This window comes from Aythya fuligula, chromosome 19, assembly GCF_009819795.1.
Source record: "Aythya fuligula isolate bAytFul2 chromosome 19, bAytFul2.pri, whole genome shotgun sequence".
NCBI classification, from domain to species: domain Eukaryota; kingdom Metazoa; phylum Chordata; class Aves; order Anseriformes; family Anatidae; genus Aythya; species Aythya fuligula.
In genome coordinates this window covers 5,490,350-5,511,980 of record NC_045577.1, presented here as the reverse complement: position 1 = coordinate 5,511,980, position 21,631 = coordinate 5,490,350, and the positions used below count along the sequence as shown (strand labels likewise).

The window sequence follows — 21,631 nt, the reverse complement described above, 5'->3', positions numbered from 1 at the left end:
CGGGGCATGGGGCTGGCTCTGCCCCTTGGGCTCTCGCATGTTTTTTTGGGGGCATTTCCCAGCAAGTCACAGCCGTGCTGCTGGAAATTGGCTGTGGGGTGAGTCGGGGGGTTGGGATCAGCAGCACGGGACAGGCAGGAATCCCTCAGCATCTCCCCTGGGATGGGGCGGGGGGGGCACAGGGCCATTGCCCAGGCTCACACCGGGGATCCCACTGCAGGATTCCTCTGCAACATCAAATCATGAAATCCACAGGGATTTTAAGCACCGACATCCATCGGTTGGTAATTGCCACCTAAGTCCTCTTAAAAGCAAAGCCTGGGGAGCCTAAGCTTTCGGTGCTTGCTCGGGTTTTGTTTGTGGTGCTGGAGGGCCATTTTGGGACATGTGGCAGGAGGCTGGGAGGGCTGACATTCCCCAGACCCAGGCAGTGACCTTTTCCTCCTTTTCCTTTTGCTGCAACGCAAGAGCAAAGGCAAGTTTCGTTTTTTTTTTTGCTGTGGATCCTGGAATGGGAGAGCACTTGGTGCCCTGGGGAGCGCTGCCAGCCTGTGCCAGCACTCTGCTTTGGAAATGAGGAAAGCACAGCAGGGCTGTGCAGCCCCTTAGCACTGAGCTGCAGGCAGATTCTCATCTTCTGCCCCCAGGGAATAAAAGAAAACCCCAAAGGCGATTGCTGTTTGGGTCTGGGTCCCTTGCTCTGTGTGTGTGTGTGTATAAATGTGCATCCTCTGAGCCTGGAGGAGAAGGAATTTGAGACATGCTTTGGCCCGTGTGGCTTTTGCCCGTGTCCCCTCTGGGCTGTTCCTCTCGGTGCTGTGCCATGTGCTGGCCGTGCAGGGCTCTGGCACCAGGGCTGCTCTGCCGTCCCCTCTGCTCTGCTGCCATCGTCCCAAGGTCACCTTGGAGGTGGCTCCGGCAGCTCCCAGCTGCCAGGGGGACTCGTGTGGCCTCCAAGCTGCGTGCTGCCAGCCACAGCAGCACAGAGCTGGCTTTGGAGGTGTCTGGAAACCCCCCTGGCTGTCCTCAGGGGGAGCAGGAGGGGACAGGTCCACGGTCCCTTTGGTGGCCCCGTGGCTGAGCCCTGCACGTGGAGCCCCCCATGGCTGCGGAGCTCCCTCCCCATCTCCCCCCGGCCTCTTTTAATCACAAACGAGCGCAGGCAGCGAGGGACTGGGGCTCCATCCTCCTCAGCACAGGGAGAGCCTCGTCTCCAGCGCAGTTTTCGCCCGCCTGAAGAAATAATCACACGGCATCTTTTCATTTCGTTCCCTCCGACTGGGTTCGCTTGTTTTCTGTTCTCTTGAGAACCAATTTCGGTTCCTTCGCCTGGCGCAACAAGCGCCACGGGCGAGAGTTTGAACTCCCAAACGCTTTGGTTTCACTAGAAACATTAAAAAAAAACAAACTGGGGTGAGTTTGTCTCTCAACGGGAGGCGGTTGCGCTCCCTGGTGCTCTCAAGCTGGAAGGCAGAGGGGGGGTGGCCGCGCTCCTGGCCGTCTGTCCTAATAAATGAGGTTCACGCTGGCTGTGTGGGGATGCCTCCCCCTGTGCCAGGATTAACCACATGTCTGCTGGGGGAATAGAGCCTTATCTTCCTGCAAGAGCCCACAGCTTTCACCCTATAAGCTGTGTAGGGTTGTATTCTCCGTGGAGAACATGCCCGAAATGGCAGGAGACCGCTGGCACCGGGGAGCAGGGGCAGGCAGGGCAGCTCCGGACTTTGTCTGGGATGCACCGAGCGAGTCAGGTCCCTGCAAGGGGAGCCTGTGGATGTGACAGAGGGCATGGGCAGGGGCTGGCTGGGATGGACGGGCTCTCCTGCACACCCTGGGCCCTTCCTCTGGTCCAAGCAAGTGTTCTCCCTTCACAGCTCGACAGCAGAAAGCATCCTTTTTCCTTTTTATTTCACACCTAGGTATTGAACGGAGTCATTTTTCCTGCCAAAGGTTTGTCTTACCCCCGTTTCCCTCCCCCCCCATCCCTCTCCCTGTCGAAACCCCATCACACAAGTGTCGTTTGCTCCCATCCATTGGCATCTGGTGGCGTCAAGGCGAATAATCCTCGGCGCTGGGGGGGCTGCGGCGGGCGGCATCCTTCCCCCCCTTCCCTCCGTCCCCCCTGGGGGTGTCAGTGTGGGAGAGCCCCCGCAGAGCCACCCCGAATGAGACGGGCCCGCAGGGCTCCAGGAAGGCTCGTGTGCTGCTCCCACGCTGCTCTGTGCTCCGTGCCTCAGTTTCCCTGCGGGGAAGCAAGGCTTCTCCCCCCCCACCCCCCCACCTTCTCCCCGGGGCTGCGCTGGGTTTGGCACAATAGCAAACCTCCCGGTTATTATTCTGGGGGCGGAAAGCAGCATTACTCAGAGCCGGGCTTGCTAATAACGCACTAAATATAGCGCTTTCCATCCCCGGAGTACTTTCTGAACCGCTAGGGATGAGCCCTAAACCCCTCTGGGTAGAGGCAGGGATGGGGGGAGTGATGGGACGAGGCTCCCCGTGGCCACCCGTGCCACCGCCGTGCAGAGGCGCATCCCATCGCGGTGCCGGCACGCCAAGGGGGACCAGGAATCGGCTCAGACCCTCTTGATCTCCCCCAGCTTGATGGGCACGGAGGCAGCAGGATGAGACCCTGGGGCGGGCGGGCAGTGAGGAACGGGCTCCTGCAGCCTCTCGGTGATGCTGGGAAGCGGCTGCTTCTCCCACTCGCCCTGCAAAGAGAGTTGGGCAGGGTGAGACCGAGGCTTTCGGGCACCTGGCCGCTCCGTGTTTCTCCACGTGTGTTAAAAATGACGTGATCTTTAACGCTGGGAAGTTTTTTTAACCCGAAGCAGGATGTTTTCCCATGAGACGTCGCCAATTAGTTATCTTGTCGGAGCACCCACGCGTCCCAGCAGCGGCGCAGATGTCCGCGCTGCACCACAGTGCACGAAGCCACTGCCGTCGGGGAGCTCCCACCCCAAAAATGTGTTCCCCACCGAGTCACACCGAGACAGCTCCGAGCCCTGAGCCCCAGCAGCCCGTCGTGCTCTCAGCCCAGGCTGCCTGCCAGCTGCTGGCAGGGAGCTGGGCTCGGAGGTGACATTTGCAAGGTGCCAGCGCCGTTCCCAGTGCGCAGCTGCTGCTGGAGGTGGCAGCCGAGGAGGGGCTGGCACAGCCAGCGGGGCAAGGTGACCACGGGCAGCACGAACCCTCCAGGCTCTGCCTGCAAGGAGCAATTTTCTGGGGTTAGATCATGCAAAGGGCTGAGCCTGCAGGGCCGGATTCATCTCCTACATGACTCGGTGGTCCCATGAGGGGCCAGGGGAGCTCAGGCCAGGCTGGGCTCCCGTCTGTTTGCTCATGCAGAAGTGTCAGAGACGGGCAGAGCTATAGCAGGAGCGGGAGGAGGGCGGGCTGGAGATGAGAGGTAGGGCCGTGAGTCATCAGCAGGGGGAAGAAAGTTGGATTCATCTTTTCAGATGAAATTCTTTGGAGTGCGCGAAGCAAATCAGGCCAGAGCTCGCACCTGCACCTGAAAACCCTGGGATGGGTGGAGGGGGCGGACAGCCCCTCCTGAAGCAATCAGAGAGGGGCAGGAGGGCACCAGCTGGAGAACCAAGTGCTTTTCTGCAACCTCAAGGCTTAGGAGAGCTGCTGGGGGCTTGGGGCTGTGCCTGCCCTGAGGTTTGGCCCCAGCCTCGAGCCCGACTGCTGGGGTCTGCCCTGTGGCCTGCAGATCTCCCCCAGCCCTTGCTTTGGGAGGGCATTGGGGGCGTTCGGTGGGGCTGTGGGGCTGGGTTTGGTGCTGGGAGAGAGCTGGGATCCTGGGGAACTGGCACAGTGACATCCCACCACGCTCACAGTGCCACCTTGGTGCAAGAAGGGGCTTGCTAAATAATTAACAGCACCACGTCCTTGTGGGGAGCGAGGCAGGACTGGGATCACTGAACTGCAGAAATGCGTGCGCTTAATTAGAAGCTGGTGCTTTTCTCTTGGCAGAAATGCTGCGGAATAAATGAGATGTCTTGAAATCCAGCTCGCTCCGAACGCACCGAGAGAGCAGGGGGGGGAGCTCAGCTCCCTGCTCCCCTCGCTGCGTGCCAGCATCGCCTCTGCTCCCCGCCAGCCTCTTCCCAGCCGCCCCCGGCCCTCTCTGAGCTCGCACAGTTGCCAGGGCTGTGATTAAGAGGCTTAATTCATAATTCTGCTGCTGCATAAAACTTCCGAGCCTCCTTTGTCGCTGCTCCAGGCTCTGCACGGCCGAGAGGTGAGGGTCTCCGGTGCTGGGCTGGCTCAGGGCTGGCAGGGGAAGGATCCTGCTCCCCCCTGGGGCTGACCTGGCTGGAGGGGATTTACTTGGGAGGAAGGCTGGTTGTCTTCCTCGCCATCAGCTCAGTGTCCTCCAGCACTGCAGTGGGCAGCACAAAATGCCTTATCACAGAAGCTCATTACACTGATGAATGGCATCAGGAAGCGATGGTGATAGGGACCATCAGTAGCTTTAAATCTTCATCATCATCAATGTCATGAGCATCATCGCTGGGCCTGGCTTTTGTTTGTGTTTTTGTTTGTTTTTTGTTTTTTTTTTTTTTTTTTTAAGCTCCTGTGGTCCTTTATCCTTCATGCCTTGCTGTAGCTCCAGGTTTGGAGATTGCACAGATGCGGTGTGTAATGAGCTTGCTCTGCTGGGACCTGACGTAATTGGCCCAAATCCTGTAAAATCGCCTCACAGTTCTCCTTGCTTCTGCAGATAGCCCTGCTTTAACGCTCGGGGCTGCTCCAAGATGTCAGGAAATCGCTTTATGCAAATGCACATCCTCTAATTGAATCTGCCCGAGCGCACCCAGCGTGCCGGCGGCTGGGGCACGGTGCTTTGAGTGCTGCTGGTGCCGGGGTTCCCCGGGCAGCTCCAGCTCCCTGCTTTGGGGCCACGGGGTGCAGCCACGTCCCCAGCCCTTCGAGGAGCCAATCGAGGAGGTTTTAGCCCTGGCCTGGAGGTTTGCCATGAAGCACGTCAGCCCTGGGTGGTGAAGCTGTACGTACCGGGAAGCGGACGGCCGTGGATTTGTTGCAGTGCATGGAGATGGGGGCGAAGCCGTAGAGGGATTTTAGCACGTCTCTGTTGAAGGCGTTCCAGGGGATGGAGGAAAACTGCTGCGGGACGGAGACCTGCGGGCACGTGCAGACCTCCTCGTCGTTGAACCTGCACAGGAGAGATGCCAGGCTGAAAGGCAGCCAGGGGGGCTGGAGGTGCCGCATTCCTCCTGGCCTGAAGCTGGACCCAGGAAGGCTGCAGACTCTGCACGTGGCAGCAGAAACCCCTGCCGTGGCTGGCACCTTCCAGAGAAGACTTGGGGCCACCCGGTGTGCCTGTGCCCAGGACACCCTGTGAAAGGTCAGCACCTCACCCTCTCGCCAGGGGCAGATGAGCTGCCACCTGCTTCTCCAGCAGGGTGGTTGGTGCCTGCTTGGGCTTATAAAATGTATTTTGCAGACAGAACTGCCTTGCAGGGAAGTCCCACGCCCAGAAAGGTCTCCTTTTCCTTAGGATCCTCCCTACCTCCAGCCTTAACAGCCCTGATCTGGTGCCTGCTCTGGGGGATGATGAGGGCAGGACTCCCTCCAGTCGTGCCCCAGCACGTGGCTCCCTAAAACCTGCACCCCCTGAGAGCCCCGGGCACCAACACTGCATATCCAGGGCCTGAAAACCCATTTTTATAACTTTTTTTTTCCAGCATTGCCAGCAAAGGGCTGGGCAGCAGCCCCTCTCCCGTTTGCACGGCAAACCTCTACCTGTTCACGAGGCTGAAGTAGCGGTGCAGGTAGCCCGGATCCACGGCGCTTTTGCAGAGCTCCAGCTGGGTCTGGGGGTAGTAGTGCACGTAGTTCACGCACATCTCCTCCATGATGCCAAACCCGCCCTGCGGCACACGCACACATGGGTGGGTTGGGGGATGGCACCGGGCAGCAGCCCCCAAATTTTCTCCCCAAACTTCGGCCGTGTCCGGGTCCAGCTCGGTGCTGCCGGACCCACGGGGGCAGCAGGAGGGGCAGAAAGGGGTTGTGAGCACAGGTTCCCCCCCCATTACGTGCACACACACCACCACACGCACTCAGCTCATCTGCCCACCCGCCCTTTGCGCAAGGACAGGCTTTCAGGCTGGAACGTGTGGTTTACATTAAAATGCAGATTCCCTGTAATCCCTCCGCTATATTTAGCTTCGTCCCTGTTGACGGTACCTCTGACAGGCTTCTTTATTTTTATTTTTTTTGCTGCCTATGTAAGGGAATAACGCACGCTGTCAAAAAAACGCCGCTTCTCTTTAATTACAATTAATACCCAGCGGAAGGGTTGGTGATGGGAGGTAGAGAGGCAGGCGCCACTTCTCAATTAGCACCTTGGCATCCCAGCTGCAGCATCCCATCCTTGGGGTCTGTGATTCAGCCCCAATCCATGCACGTGTCCCCCCCCCCTTGCCTGCACCTCGGGGTGCAGTTGCTGACCCCACAGCACGCGCGCAGCCGCACTCACCACGGTCACTTTGGTCCTGTCCTCTGTGTTGTAGGTGCAGGCTGTGATGAGTTCATCACCCTGGGGGGGTTCAAACAGACAGAGGGGGGTGGGAAAAGGCAAAGTTCCCCCTCCCCAGTCACCAAATGTCAGGAGGAGTGAATCCATAACACCGCAGACCTACACGCTCTTTGGTGGTGCAAGCCCACAGGCAGTCTCAGTGCCCCCCAAGCTCTTACTCAGCTTGCACCCCCCAGGAGATTCCCTCCGGCCATACCCCAGGAATTGTGTTTCCTGCTTTCCTCACTTCCTAAGAATTTCCTCCGGGCTAAAGCACCTTAAAAAAATCCACTTAGGGACATTTTGCATCGCCCAGCTTGTACCCAACGTGGTGCCACGGCTGCCTGTCCCCCTGCAGGGCCACCCCAGGAGCCCGAGCACAGCCCGGGGATGGCTTGGCCAGGGCTGAGGTTTTTGAGCAGGACACCACGAGCAGCAGCAGCAGTGATGGAGCAGCGGAGAGGAATACAAGCCCTTGGGACATGCTGGGTCTGTTTGGAAATACTCGCTCTGTTTGGAAACCACCACGATTTTTGGAGCCACTCACCGGAAAAACTGCAACCAGCTCCTTCAGCATGCGGATCTCCTGCAAGGGAGGACAAAAAGGCACCGGGTCCGAGTGGTGCCGTGCCCCAGCACCCAGCTGTGCCCACGGGACTGGGTGTCCCATGGGTGCCACCCGCCCGCACGGCGCCGTACCTGGAAGTGAGGGCTGTAGTGGCCGTCGGCGTTCACCACCTGCCTCTCCCTGCCGTCCCGTGCCAGCACCGTCACCACTTTCCTCCCTGCCAGGTGTGTGTGGAGCTGCGAGGCGAAGATGCGGATGCCGGCAGCAGGCAGTGCCTGGGGAGGGACGGCTTCAAGCTCCTTGCCTGGCCCCATCCCTCTCCCCTCCTGTGCATCCCCGGGGCCGTGCGCTTGGGATGGGTCCTCTCTGGCTCCTGGAAGGGTTTTGGGGGGCTGCTGGACCCTCGGGGCAGCCCAGAGGTGAGCTGTGCAGGGGGTAGATGCTCAGCCTGCTGCCATAGCCAGTTAATGCTCTGCCATGCCCCAGATCAGCAGGATCTGGATGCTGCTTGCTTCCTTGCGCTTGTGGCACCGACAACTTCTTTCGGGTAGGCCCTATAAAAAATACCTACTAAAACTTGCCTGAGAGCAGGGTGGGCGGTTTGAAAACATACTTGAGCGAGCTCTTAAGGAACTCCCCAGGAAGCAGAAGCCAATCTTTCGCATTTCCATAGGGGAAAGCACCCAGGCACGGCACAGCAGTATGTTTTCCTAGATGGCAACGGTACTCGGGGGAGACGGAGCAGCTGGTTCCAAGCAGCTCTGTCTTCACGGGGAACTCGGCTCATCCCAACCAGCTGCTCAGGACCACTTGCTGCTGGTTTGCGTGGGGTTTTTCTTTCCAGCACAACCCCAAGGGAAGGGGCTCAAGGGGCTGGGCACTCACCCGCTGGGTGCACTTGTCGGTGCAGTACCCGGTGAGGACGAAGGCGGTCTCGCCCGGGGGCACGGCCATCACCGGCGTGTAGACCAAGCCCAGCTCCATGATGCCAGCATCGTAGCGGCGCAGGCTGCCTGTGTAGTAGAGGCGGATCCCCGAGGAATCGCGGCGCCCTGGGGGGCAAAAGGACGGGGTGGCAAGTCGCTGCGGGAGAGCTGACGCCTCTTGGGTAAGGTCAGGCATGAAAAAGGATGCTCTGCTGCCACAGGTGTGGGGAGGGGAGCTCAAGCTCCTCGCTCACAGATTTTTTTGTGGGTGCTATTCTTATTGTCATAAAATCCTAGATATTTTCATGCAGGGGTTGGTCCCACAGAGAGGTCTCCAATTGCTCCGACAGAAAGGCAAGGAGTGGGCAGGTCTCGGGGTGCTCTGGCAGACTCAGAAGCGTGGCTCATTGCATTTTCTTTAACTGATACCTCCAAAAAACAAAGCCAGGCTCTTCCTGGGGGCCTGGCAGGAGGGGAGATGCTGGTGGAGCAAGCACCCCTTGCATTTGCAAAGCTCCTGGTCTCTGGTGCATCTGAGGTTGCTCTGTTTAACCCCCAGTGCCCACACACAGCTGGGGGGAAGCAGAGGGAGCCCCGGGCAGGCCAGAGGAGCGGTGCCAGGGCTGAGCCCCTTGTCTCTGAGCTGGAGCCCGCCAGGGGATAAGAATACCGAGGGAGACACTATTGGTTAACACACCAAGGCTGGGAAGTTATGAAAGACGTGAGCTCCGTATTTATAGATGTGTTTCTTCTCAAGTTGCCGAATGTGCTATGATTGATCTACAGTGCATATGCTCCGGTCTCCTAAAAATACACTTGGGTAGTCAAGAAGTTACTTGATTTTATGTAAATGAAGAAAGTGTGTTGTTTGGAATCCTTTTTTTTTTTTTTTTTTTTTAAATGTGTCTCCTGACAACGTTATCAAAGCAGGAATGCCATTAAAACAACATCCAAATCCCCCCATCCCCAGCCAGGCTGGTGCTGTCTCTCCGGTGGCTTTGGCATCACTGATGCTCTTGGCTCTGAGCTCAGCCCCTCCACAGCTCCTTCCACAGATGTCGGGGGGCACCCACCAGCAACCCCCCTAAATATGGGGCTTGCCACGGGTCGTAGCCCTGCAGGACCGATGGGAAACCCCACTGCCTGCTGGGCTCCCCTCCCCGAGCATCCTCCCTGCCTCCCCACTCACCTTTGAACACCAGGGGGTTGTGATAGTGAATCTCAAGGCGAAGGTATCTGGAGGAGCCCGGACCACCAAAGGCAAGCCCTGCTTCTTCGGGGTAGTAGAAAGCCTGGAAGCAGAGGGAGGGCATCAAGGGAGGGGGTGTCACGTCGATTTAGGGAGCCAAGGGCATTAGGGGAGGGGGGTCACATTGATTTATGGGCTGGGGTGGAGATGCAGAGGTGTCTTGGGGAAAAATCGGGGGGGTTAAAAGGGGCTGAACCCAACTCCTAGCAGAGGCTGGGGTTGGAGCAGCCCACACAGGGATGGGTCAGGCACCCATTCCTACGAGAAGGGACTGGGGAGGGTTGGGACATGGCAGGAGGGTTACCCAGGAGCGGGGGATCCCATCTTTCACCTGTGCGCCCATGGCCCAGGCGGCAAGCACGTGCCGGCAGTAGTTGAGCTGCTCTGGCTTCATCTTGGCGTCGCAGGGCCCGTTGTACGGCGGGATGCTGTCCAGCTCGGCGGCGCACTGGAAGACTTCCATGTGGTGCACCAGGGCTTCGTTGCCCGCCGTGATCACTGGCTCGTACTGCAAAGCGGCGTCCAAGAAGGCAGGGGACACGTCAGGACCATTTGCCAAGCCCCCAGCCCCAAGCGTGCTGTTTGTGCAGCCCGGCGTGGGTGAGTCTGCCCTCGATTCTTGCCATGAGATGGGGAGGGAGGGTGGCTTTGGATACAAGGAACCAAGGACCAACCTGGTCCCTTTGGGACCAACCCAGAGTCCACCAGAGCTCGTGGAGAAACACCTCGTCCCTTCCCTGCAGGTGGCTGCACCTGAGGAGCAGCAGAGCTCAGGCTGCCTCATGGTGACCGAGTCCTTTTTTGAGCTCAGAAGACTTTGATTTCTCACAAAGAGGGTCCTGGCCCCACTGCCCACAGCTCTCGGGTTTCATGCCCAGCCAGGAGCTGCTGTTCTGGGCACAGGCAGGGGGGATTTGGGTAGAAAGAGTGACTTCAAACGCCTGAGGAATGACTCCGGCTAAAAGCGCCAGCTGTAGAGCTGATCTGCAGCAGCGGGAAGATATCAGGAGTTACGCACTTTTTACTTACACACAGATGATTCATTTCGCACCATCTGTTGGGGAGAAAATCCTCCTTCTGAGCTTTCCTTTGCAGCATCGTCTCTCCCCTACAAATCACTGAGCGCTCGCTTCAGCTCCCGTGTCAGGCTTCCCCTCTCCCTGCTCGGTGTTTTTGGCCCCACGGGTGCCGGGTCATGACATGCTGGGGGTGATGCTGCCAGCACCACAGGACAGGCACTCTGCTGCCACAGGTCTGTGCCCCCCTCGAGGATACGAGCTGAGCATGTGCAACATATCTGCACACAAGTTGCTTCTATCTCTATGACCTTTTTTTTTCCTTTTTTTTTTTTTTTTTTTTTTTTTTTTTTTGCAATGTGCCTGATCTGTTAGAGGGCAGTTCACATTCTGGCTCACTCTGCCCTGCCCTGGCCAGGCTTGTTAATTTGTTTGCCATGTTTATTTATTCCTCGTAGCATGTGCTGAGGGGTAATCCTGCCCCTGATGGCTGCAGCTCTGCCCTCTGCAAGGGAGCTGCTCTGAGCCCTGCCCTGGTCCCCTTTCAATGTGCCAGGAGGAAAGTCACCACAGTCCCCATTTCGTGTGCCAAAGTCACCAACCTGCCACCAGATTCAGGTTCTCTAAGGGATGTGAGGGTGCTGCTGCCTGGCGGGCTGGCTCAGGGAGGTGTTTTGGTGCTCTGGGTGTGCGTTTGGGTCTGAAACCCTCCCTGTGAAAGGGCAGGGGAGAGGTGGGCTTTGCAGAACGGCTTTGAGGGACCTGAACGCAGCTGCTGAGATGCACCAGGGAAAACATTTCTCCTCTTTCACCTCTTCTCCTGCCTCTTACCATGATGATGTGGTGCTTGGCAAAGCCGTCTGGCAGCTCTGCCATGTAACACCAGTAGGTCGTCTCCTGGCTGGGGATAACGACACCGGGGGCCGTAATCTCCATGGTCTTCATGTCGCTGGGCAGCTCGGGGATGGTGATGTTGGGCTTTAGCAGCTGCACCCTCTGCAGCCCCCTGTGGATGGCAGAGATGTTGATGGCTTGCAGGGAGCGGACGGGTTGCTCCAGGATCCCATAGATGAGGTGCACGGTGCCGTCCTGAAGCAAGAACAGAGCGTGGAGGTAGTTTTGTGTGTAGGATACCAGAGAACGTAAATCTCATGGATGACTGGTACTGCTGGCATGAATTTGGAAGTAGGCCCTAGCCCCTTTCCAAAGGGGAAACCATCCTGGCTTCAGCAGCATCTCCTTTTGCTGGGCCGTGCCTGTAGATTTAGGGGAATTTCTTTGGCTAGCATGTTTTAGCATTGAGTGATGGTCACAGAGAGTTCTCCACCAGCCCACGAGCCTGGAAAGCTTTCCCTACACGGCATAGGTTTCCAACAGAAGTCAATATCAGAACCTCGCACCCCTCCCCTGCCCCTAAAGGATTGGCTCCTCTCTGCTCCCTTGGCCCTCCTGAGCTCCGGGCTGGGGTGGCCACATGGATCCAGACCCCAGGCAGCAGCTTGGGGTGGAGCAGCAGAAACCAAACTTCTCCCCCAGCCCCTTTCTGCCAGCTTCTGGTAGGGCGTCAGGGCGAGAGGCTCTACTGCAAGCACTGCAGGCAAGGAAGGTGCTGCTGAAGGCACTCAGCTCCGGACAGGAGGTAAGAAGGAAGGGAAAAGGGAGTCATTTTCTCTCCAAGGCTAAGAATAAAGACCTGCAAGTCTTTCCCCGGTTCACACACACGGATATTTTTTCCTCCGGGGCTCTCCGAGTGTTGGCAGACACCTCTCACCGCAAGGCATGCCTCTGAAAACTAGCAACAAAACCTCAAGGCTGCTCTGTGCACACGGTGGCTTCCAAATACCCCATCCCCCAGAGGATTTCATCTCAAACGAGCCTCGTGGAGATCCCTGCCTGCACCTGGGGGCTGCCCCTCCTTGGCTGAGACCCCAAAGCTCTTTGACATCCCCAGTGGGGCTGTTTCCACCGCCCCCTCGCAGACCCAGGTGCTCACAAGCACGCAGCCCTGGCTCCACTCGCTGCACCTTCGCTCGGCTCCTGCAGCTCCCCTCTTTGCCTCCCGTTGAGCAACACCTCTTCGTAACACTCCAAACACTTGGCTCCCGGCTGCAAGCCCGAGTGATGCAGGAGGGTATTTATATAGACCTAGCGCACGCTTACCAGGAGTGGATGATGCAAACGAGCCGAAATCTACGTGTTAGAGAGGCTTTTAAGGGGTTGTAAAGAGAGGGTGCCAAACATTACTCATGGCGTGGGGCTGACATCTGTAGCACGCTTCCTTACTGCACTAAGCAGCACAAACACCCGGTGCCGTCCCAAAAACACAACAGGGGTGAGGTCTGAGCTGCAGGCTGGGGGTTGGAGCTGTGGGGTTAGGATGGAGCCGGGGGTGCTGTGGCAGGGGTAGGGCGATGCCGTACCTCTATAAGGTAGTCCTTGGGGTCACAGGTGCTGAAGGCTCTTCTGAAGAGGATGTAGAGCCCCTCGGTGGCGCTCTGAGCCCCCAGGAGCTGGTAGTCCTGCTGCGAGTCCATGTGGAGGTGCCCCTTGGCATCGCTCCAGGCATCCTGCAGGAGGAGAGCACCCGGTAAGCCGAGGGGCTGCGTGGGTCCTGCGCAGCCCTGGGGGGCACAGAGGGGACCTCCAGTGGTGCATGGGTTCTCCTTTGGTTCACCGACGTTTGGTTCACCCCCCTTTGGTTCATGGTTCACTCCCCTTTGGTTCACCAGCCTTTGGTTCACCCTCCTTTGGTTCACCAGCCTTTCATGGCTGTGAAATACCAGACCCAGCACCAATATTCTGCAGAACGGTTTGTATTCTGCATAAATATTCTGCAAAAAGACCTTTTAGAGCTGAGATGCATTTGGGGAAAGGAGCTGGGGGAGGAAAGCCCGCAGGGTTGCATCAGTCTGCGCTGTTCTGGGTGTATGGCTGGGGGCACTTTCTGAGCAGGGTGATGTGTTTTCCACGACCCCTGCCACAAGCCAGCTGCTCTCGATTTGAGATCAGCCCCCTGATGGGTTGCAGTGTCAGCCCTATGAACCACGAACCTCCCTTTAGTGCCCTGAATTTGCTGTGGACAGATTGTCCCAGGAGCCAGGCAAGGCTGAAAACTGTTCTTGGTTAATGGTGGTGACAAAGCCACCCTGGGAAGCAACGCGGTAGGCTCCTCCTGTGCTTAGCAGTTGGAAGGGTTGGAGTAGAAATTTTATATATAATATAAAATATTTTAATAATTTGGATTTGAACAACATCATTGTCGTTTTTTTTTTAATCTCTTTTTTGTGGCTTTTGTTTACCAAGAAAAGGCCCCTGGGAAGTACCTTGCAGTACCAATACTGGTGGCACTGGTTCTCTCGTCTCGGGGGAAGAAATAAAAGAAAAAGAATAAAGCATCTTGGCACCGTTTCAGCCAGAAGTATAGAGTGATATTTCGAGAACATATTGTCCTTAGAGGGGGAGAGTAAAATCAGCTACATGAAGCTAGCATGACATTTGTTTTCATAGGAGTGCGTTGTGCAAATTAATCTCATAGTACATGGGGGGGTGAGCAAATTCTCTTTAACAGCTGACATCCTTATCCAGCAGAAAGACTGCTGGGAGAGAGAAAACCGGGGCTGGAGAGGTTTACAGGGAGCTCCTTGCAGGATGCTGTTCAGCACCAACAGAAAGAGAGAGCCCCAGTGCTGCTCGGTGTTAATTCAGCGCTGTTTGCCTTCCAGTGAGCACAAGAAGGCAGCTTAGCAATGATCCTTTATGTTTTTTTAAACATGATGCTGTGAAATACTGTAGCATTTGGGTCATCACACATCCTGAATGGCTGGTAATTAGCAGGAAAACAGTACAGATAATAAGCCCTCCTTTTCATCCTTTCATTGCACTGCAGATCACATTGCCGCTGATGGTGAAAGAATATATTTTATGGCTAATTTCAAGGAAGCAGAGAGGTAAAATTCAACTTACTGGAAAGCCTCACCCAGGGAAAATGTGAATTGCTTTCTGCACTGAAGCGCACTTGCAATAAACCTAACGTGGTGATCTGGGGACAGGGAGCTGCCGGAGAGCACGGGGTGAGGTATTGCAGCTCCAGCCCCGGCGGAAAGACAACCCTCAGGAGAGCCTGGACAAACGGACCGTGTAGGAAAGGAACGAAAAAAAAATCAAATAGCAAAACTGGAAATGAGCCCCCCCCCATCTGCTAGCACCGGGCACTTGCAGACTGCCCAAATACTTCTGCCTGTTTAATTTCTGATAACGCCACGCTGCTGGCAGGCGGCCGTCGGGCTGGGTTTTCCTGTGTCCTGTTGAGCTTTGCTGTCTGTGGCCGCAGACGTGAGCTGCAGGCAGCTCATTGACGCTGGCAGGAGCAGGCTGGCTGGTGGATAACTTTTGCACTTTCTCAAAGTCAGGAGTGGGAGCGGTGGTTAATTTTTAATTAATTTTTAATGTGGCTGAGGGCAGCGCACAGGCGAACCAAGCTGTCGATGCAGCCTGCGTGCAGCCGAGCTCTTTGTGCACCCACCTGTTGGAGCACTTGAAGATGAGTGCAGCAGGGTTACTGCATTTATCCCTTTCTCTTTGGATTTCAGATCCCATACCAAGCCCACAGCACAGACCTCTGGACCAGAAACCCCCCCAGCCCTTTTGGAGCACCTTCATGGAGCACCTTCATGGAGCAGTCCAGCCCTGCTCAGCCCTGTGCCGTGCTCTGGACCAGCTCTGCCCCAACAAACCAGGCCAGATTCACCCATTAGGCAGCAACCCCAAAAGCAGCCGTGACAAAACACGTGCAACTCACCCCAAAATACGAGCTGTGCCCGTCGCTCCAGAGCACGGCCAGGTCCGCGTTCTCAAACTCTCCCCGGTCCGACATCCCGAAGAGGAGCCCGAACTTGAGTTCCCTGCTGAGGATCTGGAAATACACCGCTTGCTCGGGGTAGCTGACGTTCCAGGAAAGCTCGAGCAGCCCCTGGGGATCGAGGGGCACCTTGTAGGGAAAATAGGTGCCGCGGGGCGCCGAGCCCTGCAGGGCGACCACCAGGATGACCAGGAAGACGGCGACCATGGTGAAGTAGACGGACGCCACCTCCCGCAGCTTGAAGCCGAGGCAGGGGCACTTCTTGCTGCCGGAGGTCTGCATGCTGGGCAGGACGGCAGCCGCCCTCCTGGCTTTTGCCATTTATGCTCCGGCCCTCCTGGGCGAGCCGGGTAAGCGATACCCTTTAATTGCATTTGGTTGTGGGGAAATTGGATTGTGGTATTGACCCTCACCCCCCCCACCACCTCCTGGCCAAACACTTGTCATTCTCTGCCTCCCCTTAATTGGCTCTAATTGCACATGGACATTATCAATAGCAATTGAACTCGACTGGGCTGATGTTATTTGCTCTTAAATCATCCTTAGTGGCTGCAAAGTGCCGCTTTCTTGCAAGCTGCTCCCTGCACGGCCGCGCTGTGCCCTGCTGGTGCTGCCTGTCGCCGGCTCTGTGTGGCCCCGCTCTGGCTCTGCCTGCCTGCACCTTTGGAGGCATTAAATATTTGTTATTCCTTTGCTTTTGTAGCAGCTGGGACTTCAGCTCCGGTTTGAAGATACCATTTTGTCCCCCACTGTCCCCCTTCTCATTTCTTTAGCCTGCTGCTTTCTCTTTTGGATATTAACTTTTCTGCATTTACTGGAACAAACAGCCTCAAGCTCTGATACACGCACCCTGCCTGGTTCACACTCAGAGCTTGTGGCCCCATTTTCTCTGTGCCAGCTCCCGTGACAAGCAGCACCCCTGGATGCCTCCCGGAGTCCCCTCTGTCCCCATGGAGCTCGGGTTTTGCTCACGGTCCTTGCAGCAATGTCACCGGGCAGAGCCAGTGCCCCAGCGCTGCGTAACGCGAGGATGGAGCTCGGTGCCCGGTGTTGTAATGAATCATCAACGTGTGCACCTCTCCTACATTTGGTGAGGGTTCTCATCATGTCCTGAGACACGGAGGTCATCCAGGGTAATGGATAATGCTCCTTCCCCCGATGCCTCTCGGTGCCTGCAGGAGGTGGCACCGCACCCCGCAGCACCCCGGGGAGGCTGCACCTCCTCAGTGGCACCCCTCAGCCCCTCTGCACCCTGCAGGAGGAGGCAGTGTCCCTGGTCCTGGCTAAGTGCGGGGCTGGCAGCCTCAGATGGGTGTCCCTCGGCTGCCAGCCCCGGTTCCTCGGGCAGACGGCTGGCTGCGTGACAAAAGGCCCTGAGAACAGATTTTTTGCCTTGCCCCGCTCCTACCCTCCAAGCACGGCTTCTCCTCCTCTCTTGGCTTTGATTCCAAACTGCGATGGGAAAGAAGCTCTGCTGTCAGCGTGGCAGGAAGGAAAATGATCCTCGTCGGGGGGCAGGAGGGGGTCCTTAGCTGACGAGCTCTACCTCCGTCTATTAGAGATGAATCCCCAGGTTGCTGGCATGTGCAAGTGGAGCTCCTGAGCTTTCCTGCACAGAAGGAATTTGCAGCGGAATAGCGTAAGGCAGGCAGGTCAGCTTGAAAACAGCTGAACTTTGGAGATAAGCAGCGGGAATTTACTTAAAGAGGAGAAAAAAAATATGTATATCTCTCTCCCCCCTTCAGTTTCTCCAAGCCACCGCTCATAAATCCAGGCGAGAAGCGAGGATCAAGCCTTCCTCCCCTTGCTCCTGGGTTTATTTTAGGACCTGGACGAGATGTAGCAGTGCCAGTTTGCTAACTCTGACCCCCCAGCTGCTTGGGGCAGACACAGAGCAGGTCCCACAGGTGAGAGGGACACCAGGGGGCTGTGGGTCCAGCCTCTGGCCTCAGGGCAGAGCACAGAGACAACGGCACAGAGCCAGCAAGGTCTCACCAGAGCTGTCACCAGCACCACCACGCTGGTGCTAGCCCCTCCCAGAGCTCCTGTGCTCTGCTCCTGCATAGACTGCCCAATTTCCCCTGGCAGAGAAGAGCTAAAGGGCACCGTGATGCACAGAGGACACCCGCAGAGTGCCCTCAGCCCCCAGAGAAAGGCTGTATTTTATGGGCGACCCCCCGGACCCCACGCTAGGTGCCGTAGGAACCTCATAAGCCTTGCGTGCAGGTAAGCAGGCTTAAACACAATTGATGCGCTGAACTGAAGCAGGCAGCACCCCTCCGAGCTATAATCCCTGGCCTCACTAACGTGGATGCAAATTCGATTAAGGCAAGGGGGGGCGCGGAGGGACGGCTGCTGTCTGCTCCCGCGGAGCCGGGGCACAGCACACGCACAGCATCCCGTGCCCCGGGGCTCTGGCAGCCACAGCCCCTGTCCGTGGCCAGATCCTGCCCTGCGCCACTGTCCTGATCCAATTTCCTCGGCGCTGATGAGGTTAGGCAGCCTCTGAGTCAGGCTGGACCCGATGCGGTTGCAGAGGGAGAGGAGAGGTCTGGCACGTAGGGGAGATGCTCATGCAGGCAGGTAGGGCCTGGGGACCCTGATCGATGCTGTGAACAATTCCCCACTCTGGCTAGACCCACCCCATGCCCCTGGGCTCCTGTCATGTTATTTCCCAGCAGAGGCAGTGCTGTTTAACCTGCAGACCTCTGGTCAAGCTGGGATGCTCAGAGGAGGTGGCACCCACCTGCAGTGATGGGAAGAGGCGTTCCCTCCACACCACGCACGAGTTTGTCCTGAAAGCTGTCCATGAGAGCTGCAAATGAGAGCAGCACCTTTGCAGAGCCTCTGCTCTTCCCAGCTTCTTGCTTCCTCCTAAGGTGTTTCTCCTTTTTGTCTTCCTCAGGGCCAAATTTTCTCTCTCACACACCACCAGAGGGGTCTCCCCAGACCAGGGACAGAACTGGACCTCAGCTGCCCTGTGGATCAGCCCCGCTGCTCCTGCTCCTGATTTAGGAGCCTGAGCCACTGGGGTCTCTTCTGCCTCTCCTCTCCCCTCAGTCCATCACCCGTGGCTCTTTGCAGCTGGCAAGGCAGGCGGGTGGGCTGCGGCGAGCCCAAGGCACCATCGGGGGTGATGCAAGAGCAGGTGAAAGGCCAAAGCTAGCAAAAAGTGAGCATCGTTTGCTCCTGGGAGGCATTGCCTCAATGGGTGCCCGAGGCCAGGTGGACAGCCAGGTCCTTCCCAGCACAGCCCAGCATCCCAAAGACATCCCTCCCCTACTGCTCCCCCCAAAAGCTGCCACCGCTGAGCCACCTAATGAAATCCTCCTTGCCTGTGCATGCTATATTAGGGTTTCCATGGATATGGTGCCACAAACACTGGGCTGTGGCTTTGTTATATAAACAGGAGAGATTGCCACCGACACCCAAAATATCTGAAAGGACAGGAAGAGACAAAGGCGGGCTCCGGGCTTGTTTATAAAGGGTTGAGTGATGCAGTGGGTAGTGCCAGCGGGAGGTGGGAGAGATTTGGGCTAGGTTTGGGAGCTGGAGCACAACCAAGGGGACATCTTGGTGATCTTGGACTCGGCAGCTCCCTCTGGTCTTCCATGGGATCTTTCTAAAATGCTCAGAGAGGTGCAGCTGGCTGGGCTGTTTTGCTGAGCCTGCTCGTGCCCAGGAGCTGTGCACCCCACAGACCGCGGTGGGAATTGGCCCTTCCTTCATGCTCGGGCACATCCCAGCAGATCTTGGCCCTGGTGAGGAGCAGGAGCGATGGTGGTGGAGACGTGCAGTCTTCTGCTCTGCCAGAGCTGCCCACACCCAGCCCAGCTCAGCAAGACTGCCCAGCTCATCCTGCGCCGTCTCAGGTACAGAGAGTCCCTTGGACCGTTGGAGGAATCGTGTAATTCAAGGAAAAAATTGTCTCTGGAAATGGAGGTGGAATGTAAGGGAGATGGAGACATCAGTGGCTAAAATTGTATTGCACTCCCACTCCCCTGCCAATAAAAACACCATAAATAAAGTGGCTTTGCAATAACCAGCTCCACGCATTGTAGCACAGATTCACGTGTCCCTGCCGAGGATGCTCGAGGCAGGATAAGCCCCGCTCTAGGCTCCTTCTGCTAGGGAGCTCACCCCAGCCCACCTATTGCCCTTGTGGCTGCTACCCCAAGCTCCCAATCTGGGTCAGTGGCTTCCTCTTCCCGTCTCCCCTGGTCCCCTGTGGGTGACACCCCCAGCCCACGGTGCTGCAGCCCCCTTGGGGCTTACAGTGCCCTTCTCCGTGGGATGCTCACTCCCCACTTGTCTTCTCTCTGTGGCTTTCTGTGTGTGTCTGAGCAGACACCTTTCCACGCTTCATTATCGGGCATGTGGAGGTGAATACCAAACTCGGCAGGATTTGCTTTATCCTTTAAAACAAAACAAAACAAAACAAAACAAAACAAAACAAAACAAAACAAAACAAAACAAAACACAAACCTGTGTTTGTTTGTCAGACACGCAACGTCCTGCGTGGTCCTTCTGCAGTACCTGTCAGCTTTCATTTTGCAGCACTTGTCTTAATATTCCTGCGGTGACCCTGTGCATCTCTGGAGCAGTTTTCTTTGAGCTGGTCGGGAACAGCAGCAAAAGGAGCTGAACTCACCACGGGCACAGCTCCAGGGGAAGGGCTTTCTGCCAGGTGCTTTTTTTTTGGGGGGGAGGGTGGGTTGGTGCCAAGCCCTTCTGTGCCGGGCTCTGCTCCCTGCTGCCAGCCTTTCTTGTTGCTTTTCCTCCAGCCACCGCCGTCTGGCACAAAGCTGCTTCCTGAAGGTTGCACAGCAAGCCAGCCTCAGCATCAAGAGGAGCCAATTCATGGGGCCAAAAAAGCCTGAGGACCTTGAAGATGGAGCTTTAGCAGCTTAGCAGAAGGGTCGGTGCATTGAATGACAAAGGCTGCGTGTAGGTCTGCCCTGCATACTTGATGTCTGTAACAGACGAGTTAACAGAAGGTACAATAAAGGGTGGTGGATGAATATGATTTGCACCAGAAAACTCAACATGGCTTCTGTATGGGGAGCACGTGCCATACTCTCGGCAGCCTTAAAAGGGTTGAATAAGAAAGAAGAAAAACATGATGGAGTTTGTGGTGGGCATCCTGAAATCCAGCCCTCTGCCTCTCTGCGCCCTTCCTTTCGCTGTCCCTTGCAGCTGAAGCAGTGGCTGTGGAGGAGCACATTGCAGTGCCAGCCTCGTGTGTCACGGTGAGAGCTGGTGGATGCGATGCAGCACCATGTGCCTGCCCCATGCTGAGGCTGCTGCACCCCACGAACCTCAGGATTTGGTGTTGGGCACAGGCTGGGGGTGCCCAACACCACAGGAGCGAAGCAGCTGGCTTGGGGACGTGGGAACTCATCCGTCCTGATTAAATGTACTTATTTGAGAAGCTTCATTCCCCTCAAAGGGATCAGAAAAGAGATGCAATAGGGACAGCAGGCAAGGTCTTGGCTCTGGCCAGCTCTTAGGGCTGTGCTTATGAGCCAGGGGTTCCTATACTGTATGTGGTAAAAGCAGGGGGAGAAAGGTTCTCGGGCTTGAACCTAGAAACTGTTGTCCCTGCTGAGCTGCTGTGGGAGCAAAGCTGGTGGAGCACTGGAAATGCACACAGAAAGCTGGGAATTGCTCCCAGCAGCAGCCAGATTCGGCTGTGGTTTGTGGCCACGTAAGCCATGGGTCAAATGGGGTCTCAATGGGAAGATGCCACCTGTGCCACGATAACCAGGTGAAGCTGCTCCTCCCCTAGGGAAGGAGCGATCTGGAGGAGGGGAAAAAAGCCTAGAAAATGGACTTGGGTGGTGAATTAAGGGAAATTCCCATACACTTTGATCCCAAGTCCTGAGGCAGGTGGCAGGAAACAAGAACTGGTGGGTGCAGGAGGGCAGCTTGGCTGCACAAACTCCCCGAGGGACTTGCACCGTGCACAACCCACCGGTGGCATCAGGGGACAGCAGCTGATTACAGCCCGAACACCTGAACTTAAAACCTACAAACGATTTGGCTCCTGGCTGCTGTTGTTTATCCCACAGACTTGGCAGACACAGGACACTTCCCAACCAGCAAGGAGGGCTGCTAGAAGTTGTGGCTGGCCAGTGGCCAGCTCTCAAGGCTATCAGCCGGCTCCCGTGCTGCAGCGCCTAATTAGCGCTTTCCTCCTGTAAAAACGCACGTTGCAAAGTCTGGGTGCTTGTTCAGCCCCTCGCACAACAAGACCCTGCTCTCAACAGACGTCTTGCAACCGCAACAGTACCAAAACACCATAAAAACCTCGGTGTCCTCCTCATAAAAACCTTGGTCTGCTCCAGAGGTTCAGTACCTGATCTTCACAGAATTGATTTTAGAGTAACTGGATCTCGTGTTAGAGATCCACAAAATAAGATCTGTACTGGCTTAAGGCAGCGCAAGTATTTGCTAAGTCCTTG

General features: G+C 56.6%; 1 protein-coding gene across 1 annotated transcript; it reads right to left on the bottom strand.

Moving 5' to 3' along the window:
* Positions 1 to 2,573: 2,573 nt before the first annotated feature.
* DBH (dopamine beta-hydroxylase) lies at positions 2,574 to 15,488 on the bottom strand. The gene is made up of 12 exons (XM_032200517.1): positions 15,108 to 15,488; positions 12,730 to 12,876; positions 11,141 to 11,398; positions 9,625 to 9,801; positions 9,234 to 9,336; positions 8,004 to 8,170; positions 7,250 to 7,393; positions 7,098 to 7,136; positions 6,512 to 6,571; positions 5,773 to 5,900; positions 5,023 to 5,182; positions 2,574 to 2,708 (listed from the first exon to the last, which is right to left on the bottom strand). The coding sequence occupies exons 1-12, from the start codon at positions 15,486 to 15,488 to the stop codon at positions 2,574 to 2,576; spliced, it is 1,899 nt and encodes a 632-aa protein (XP_032056408.1).
* Between the last annotated feature and the right edge of the window lie 6,143 nt (positions 15,489 to 21,631).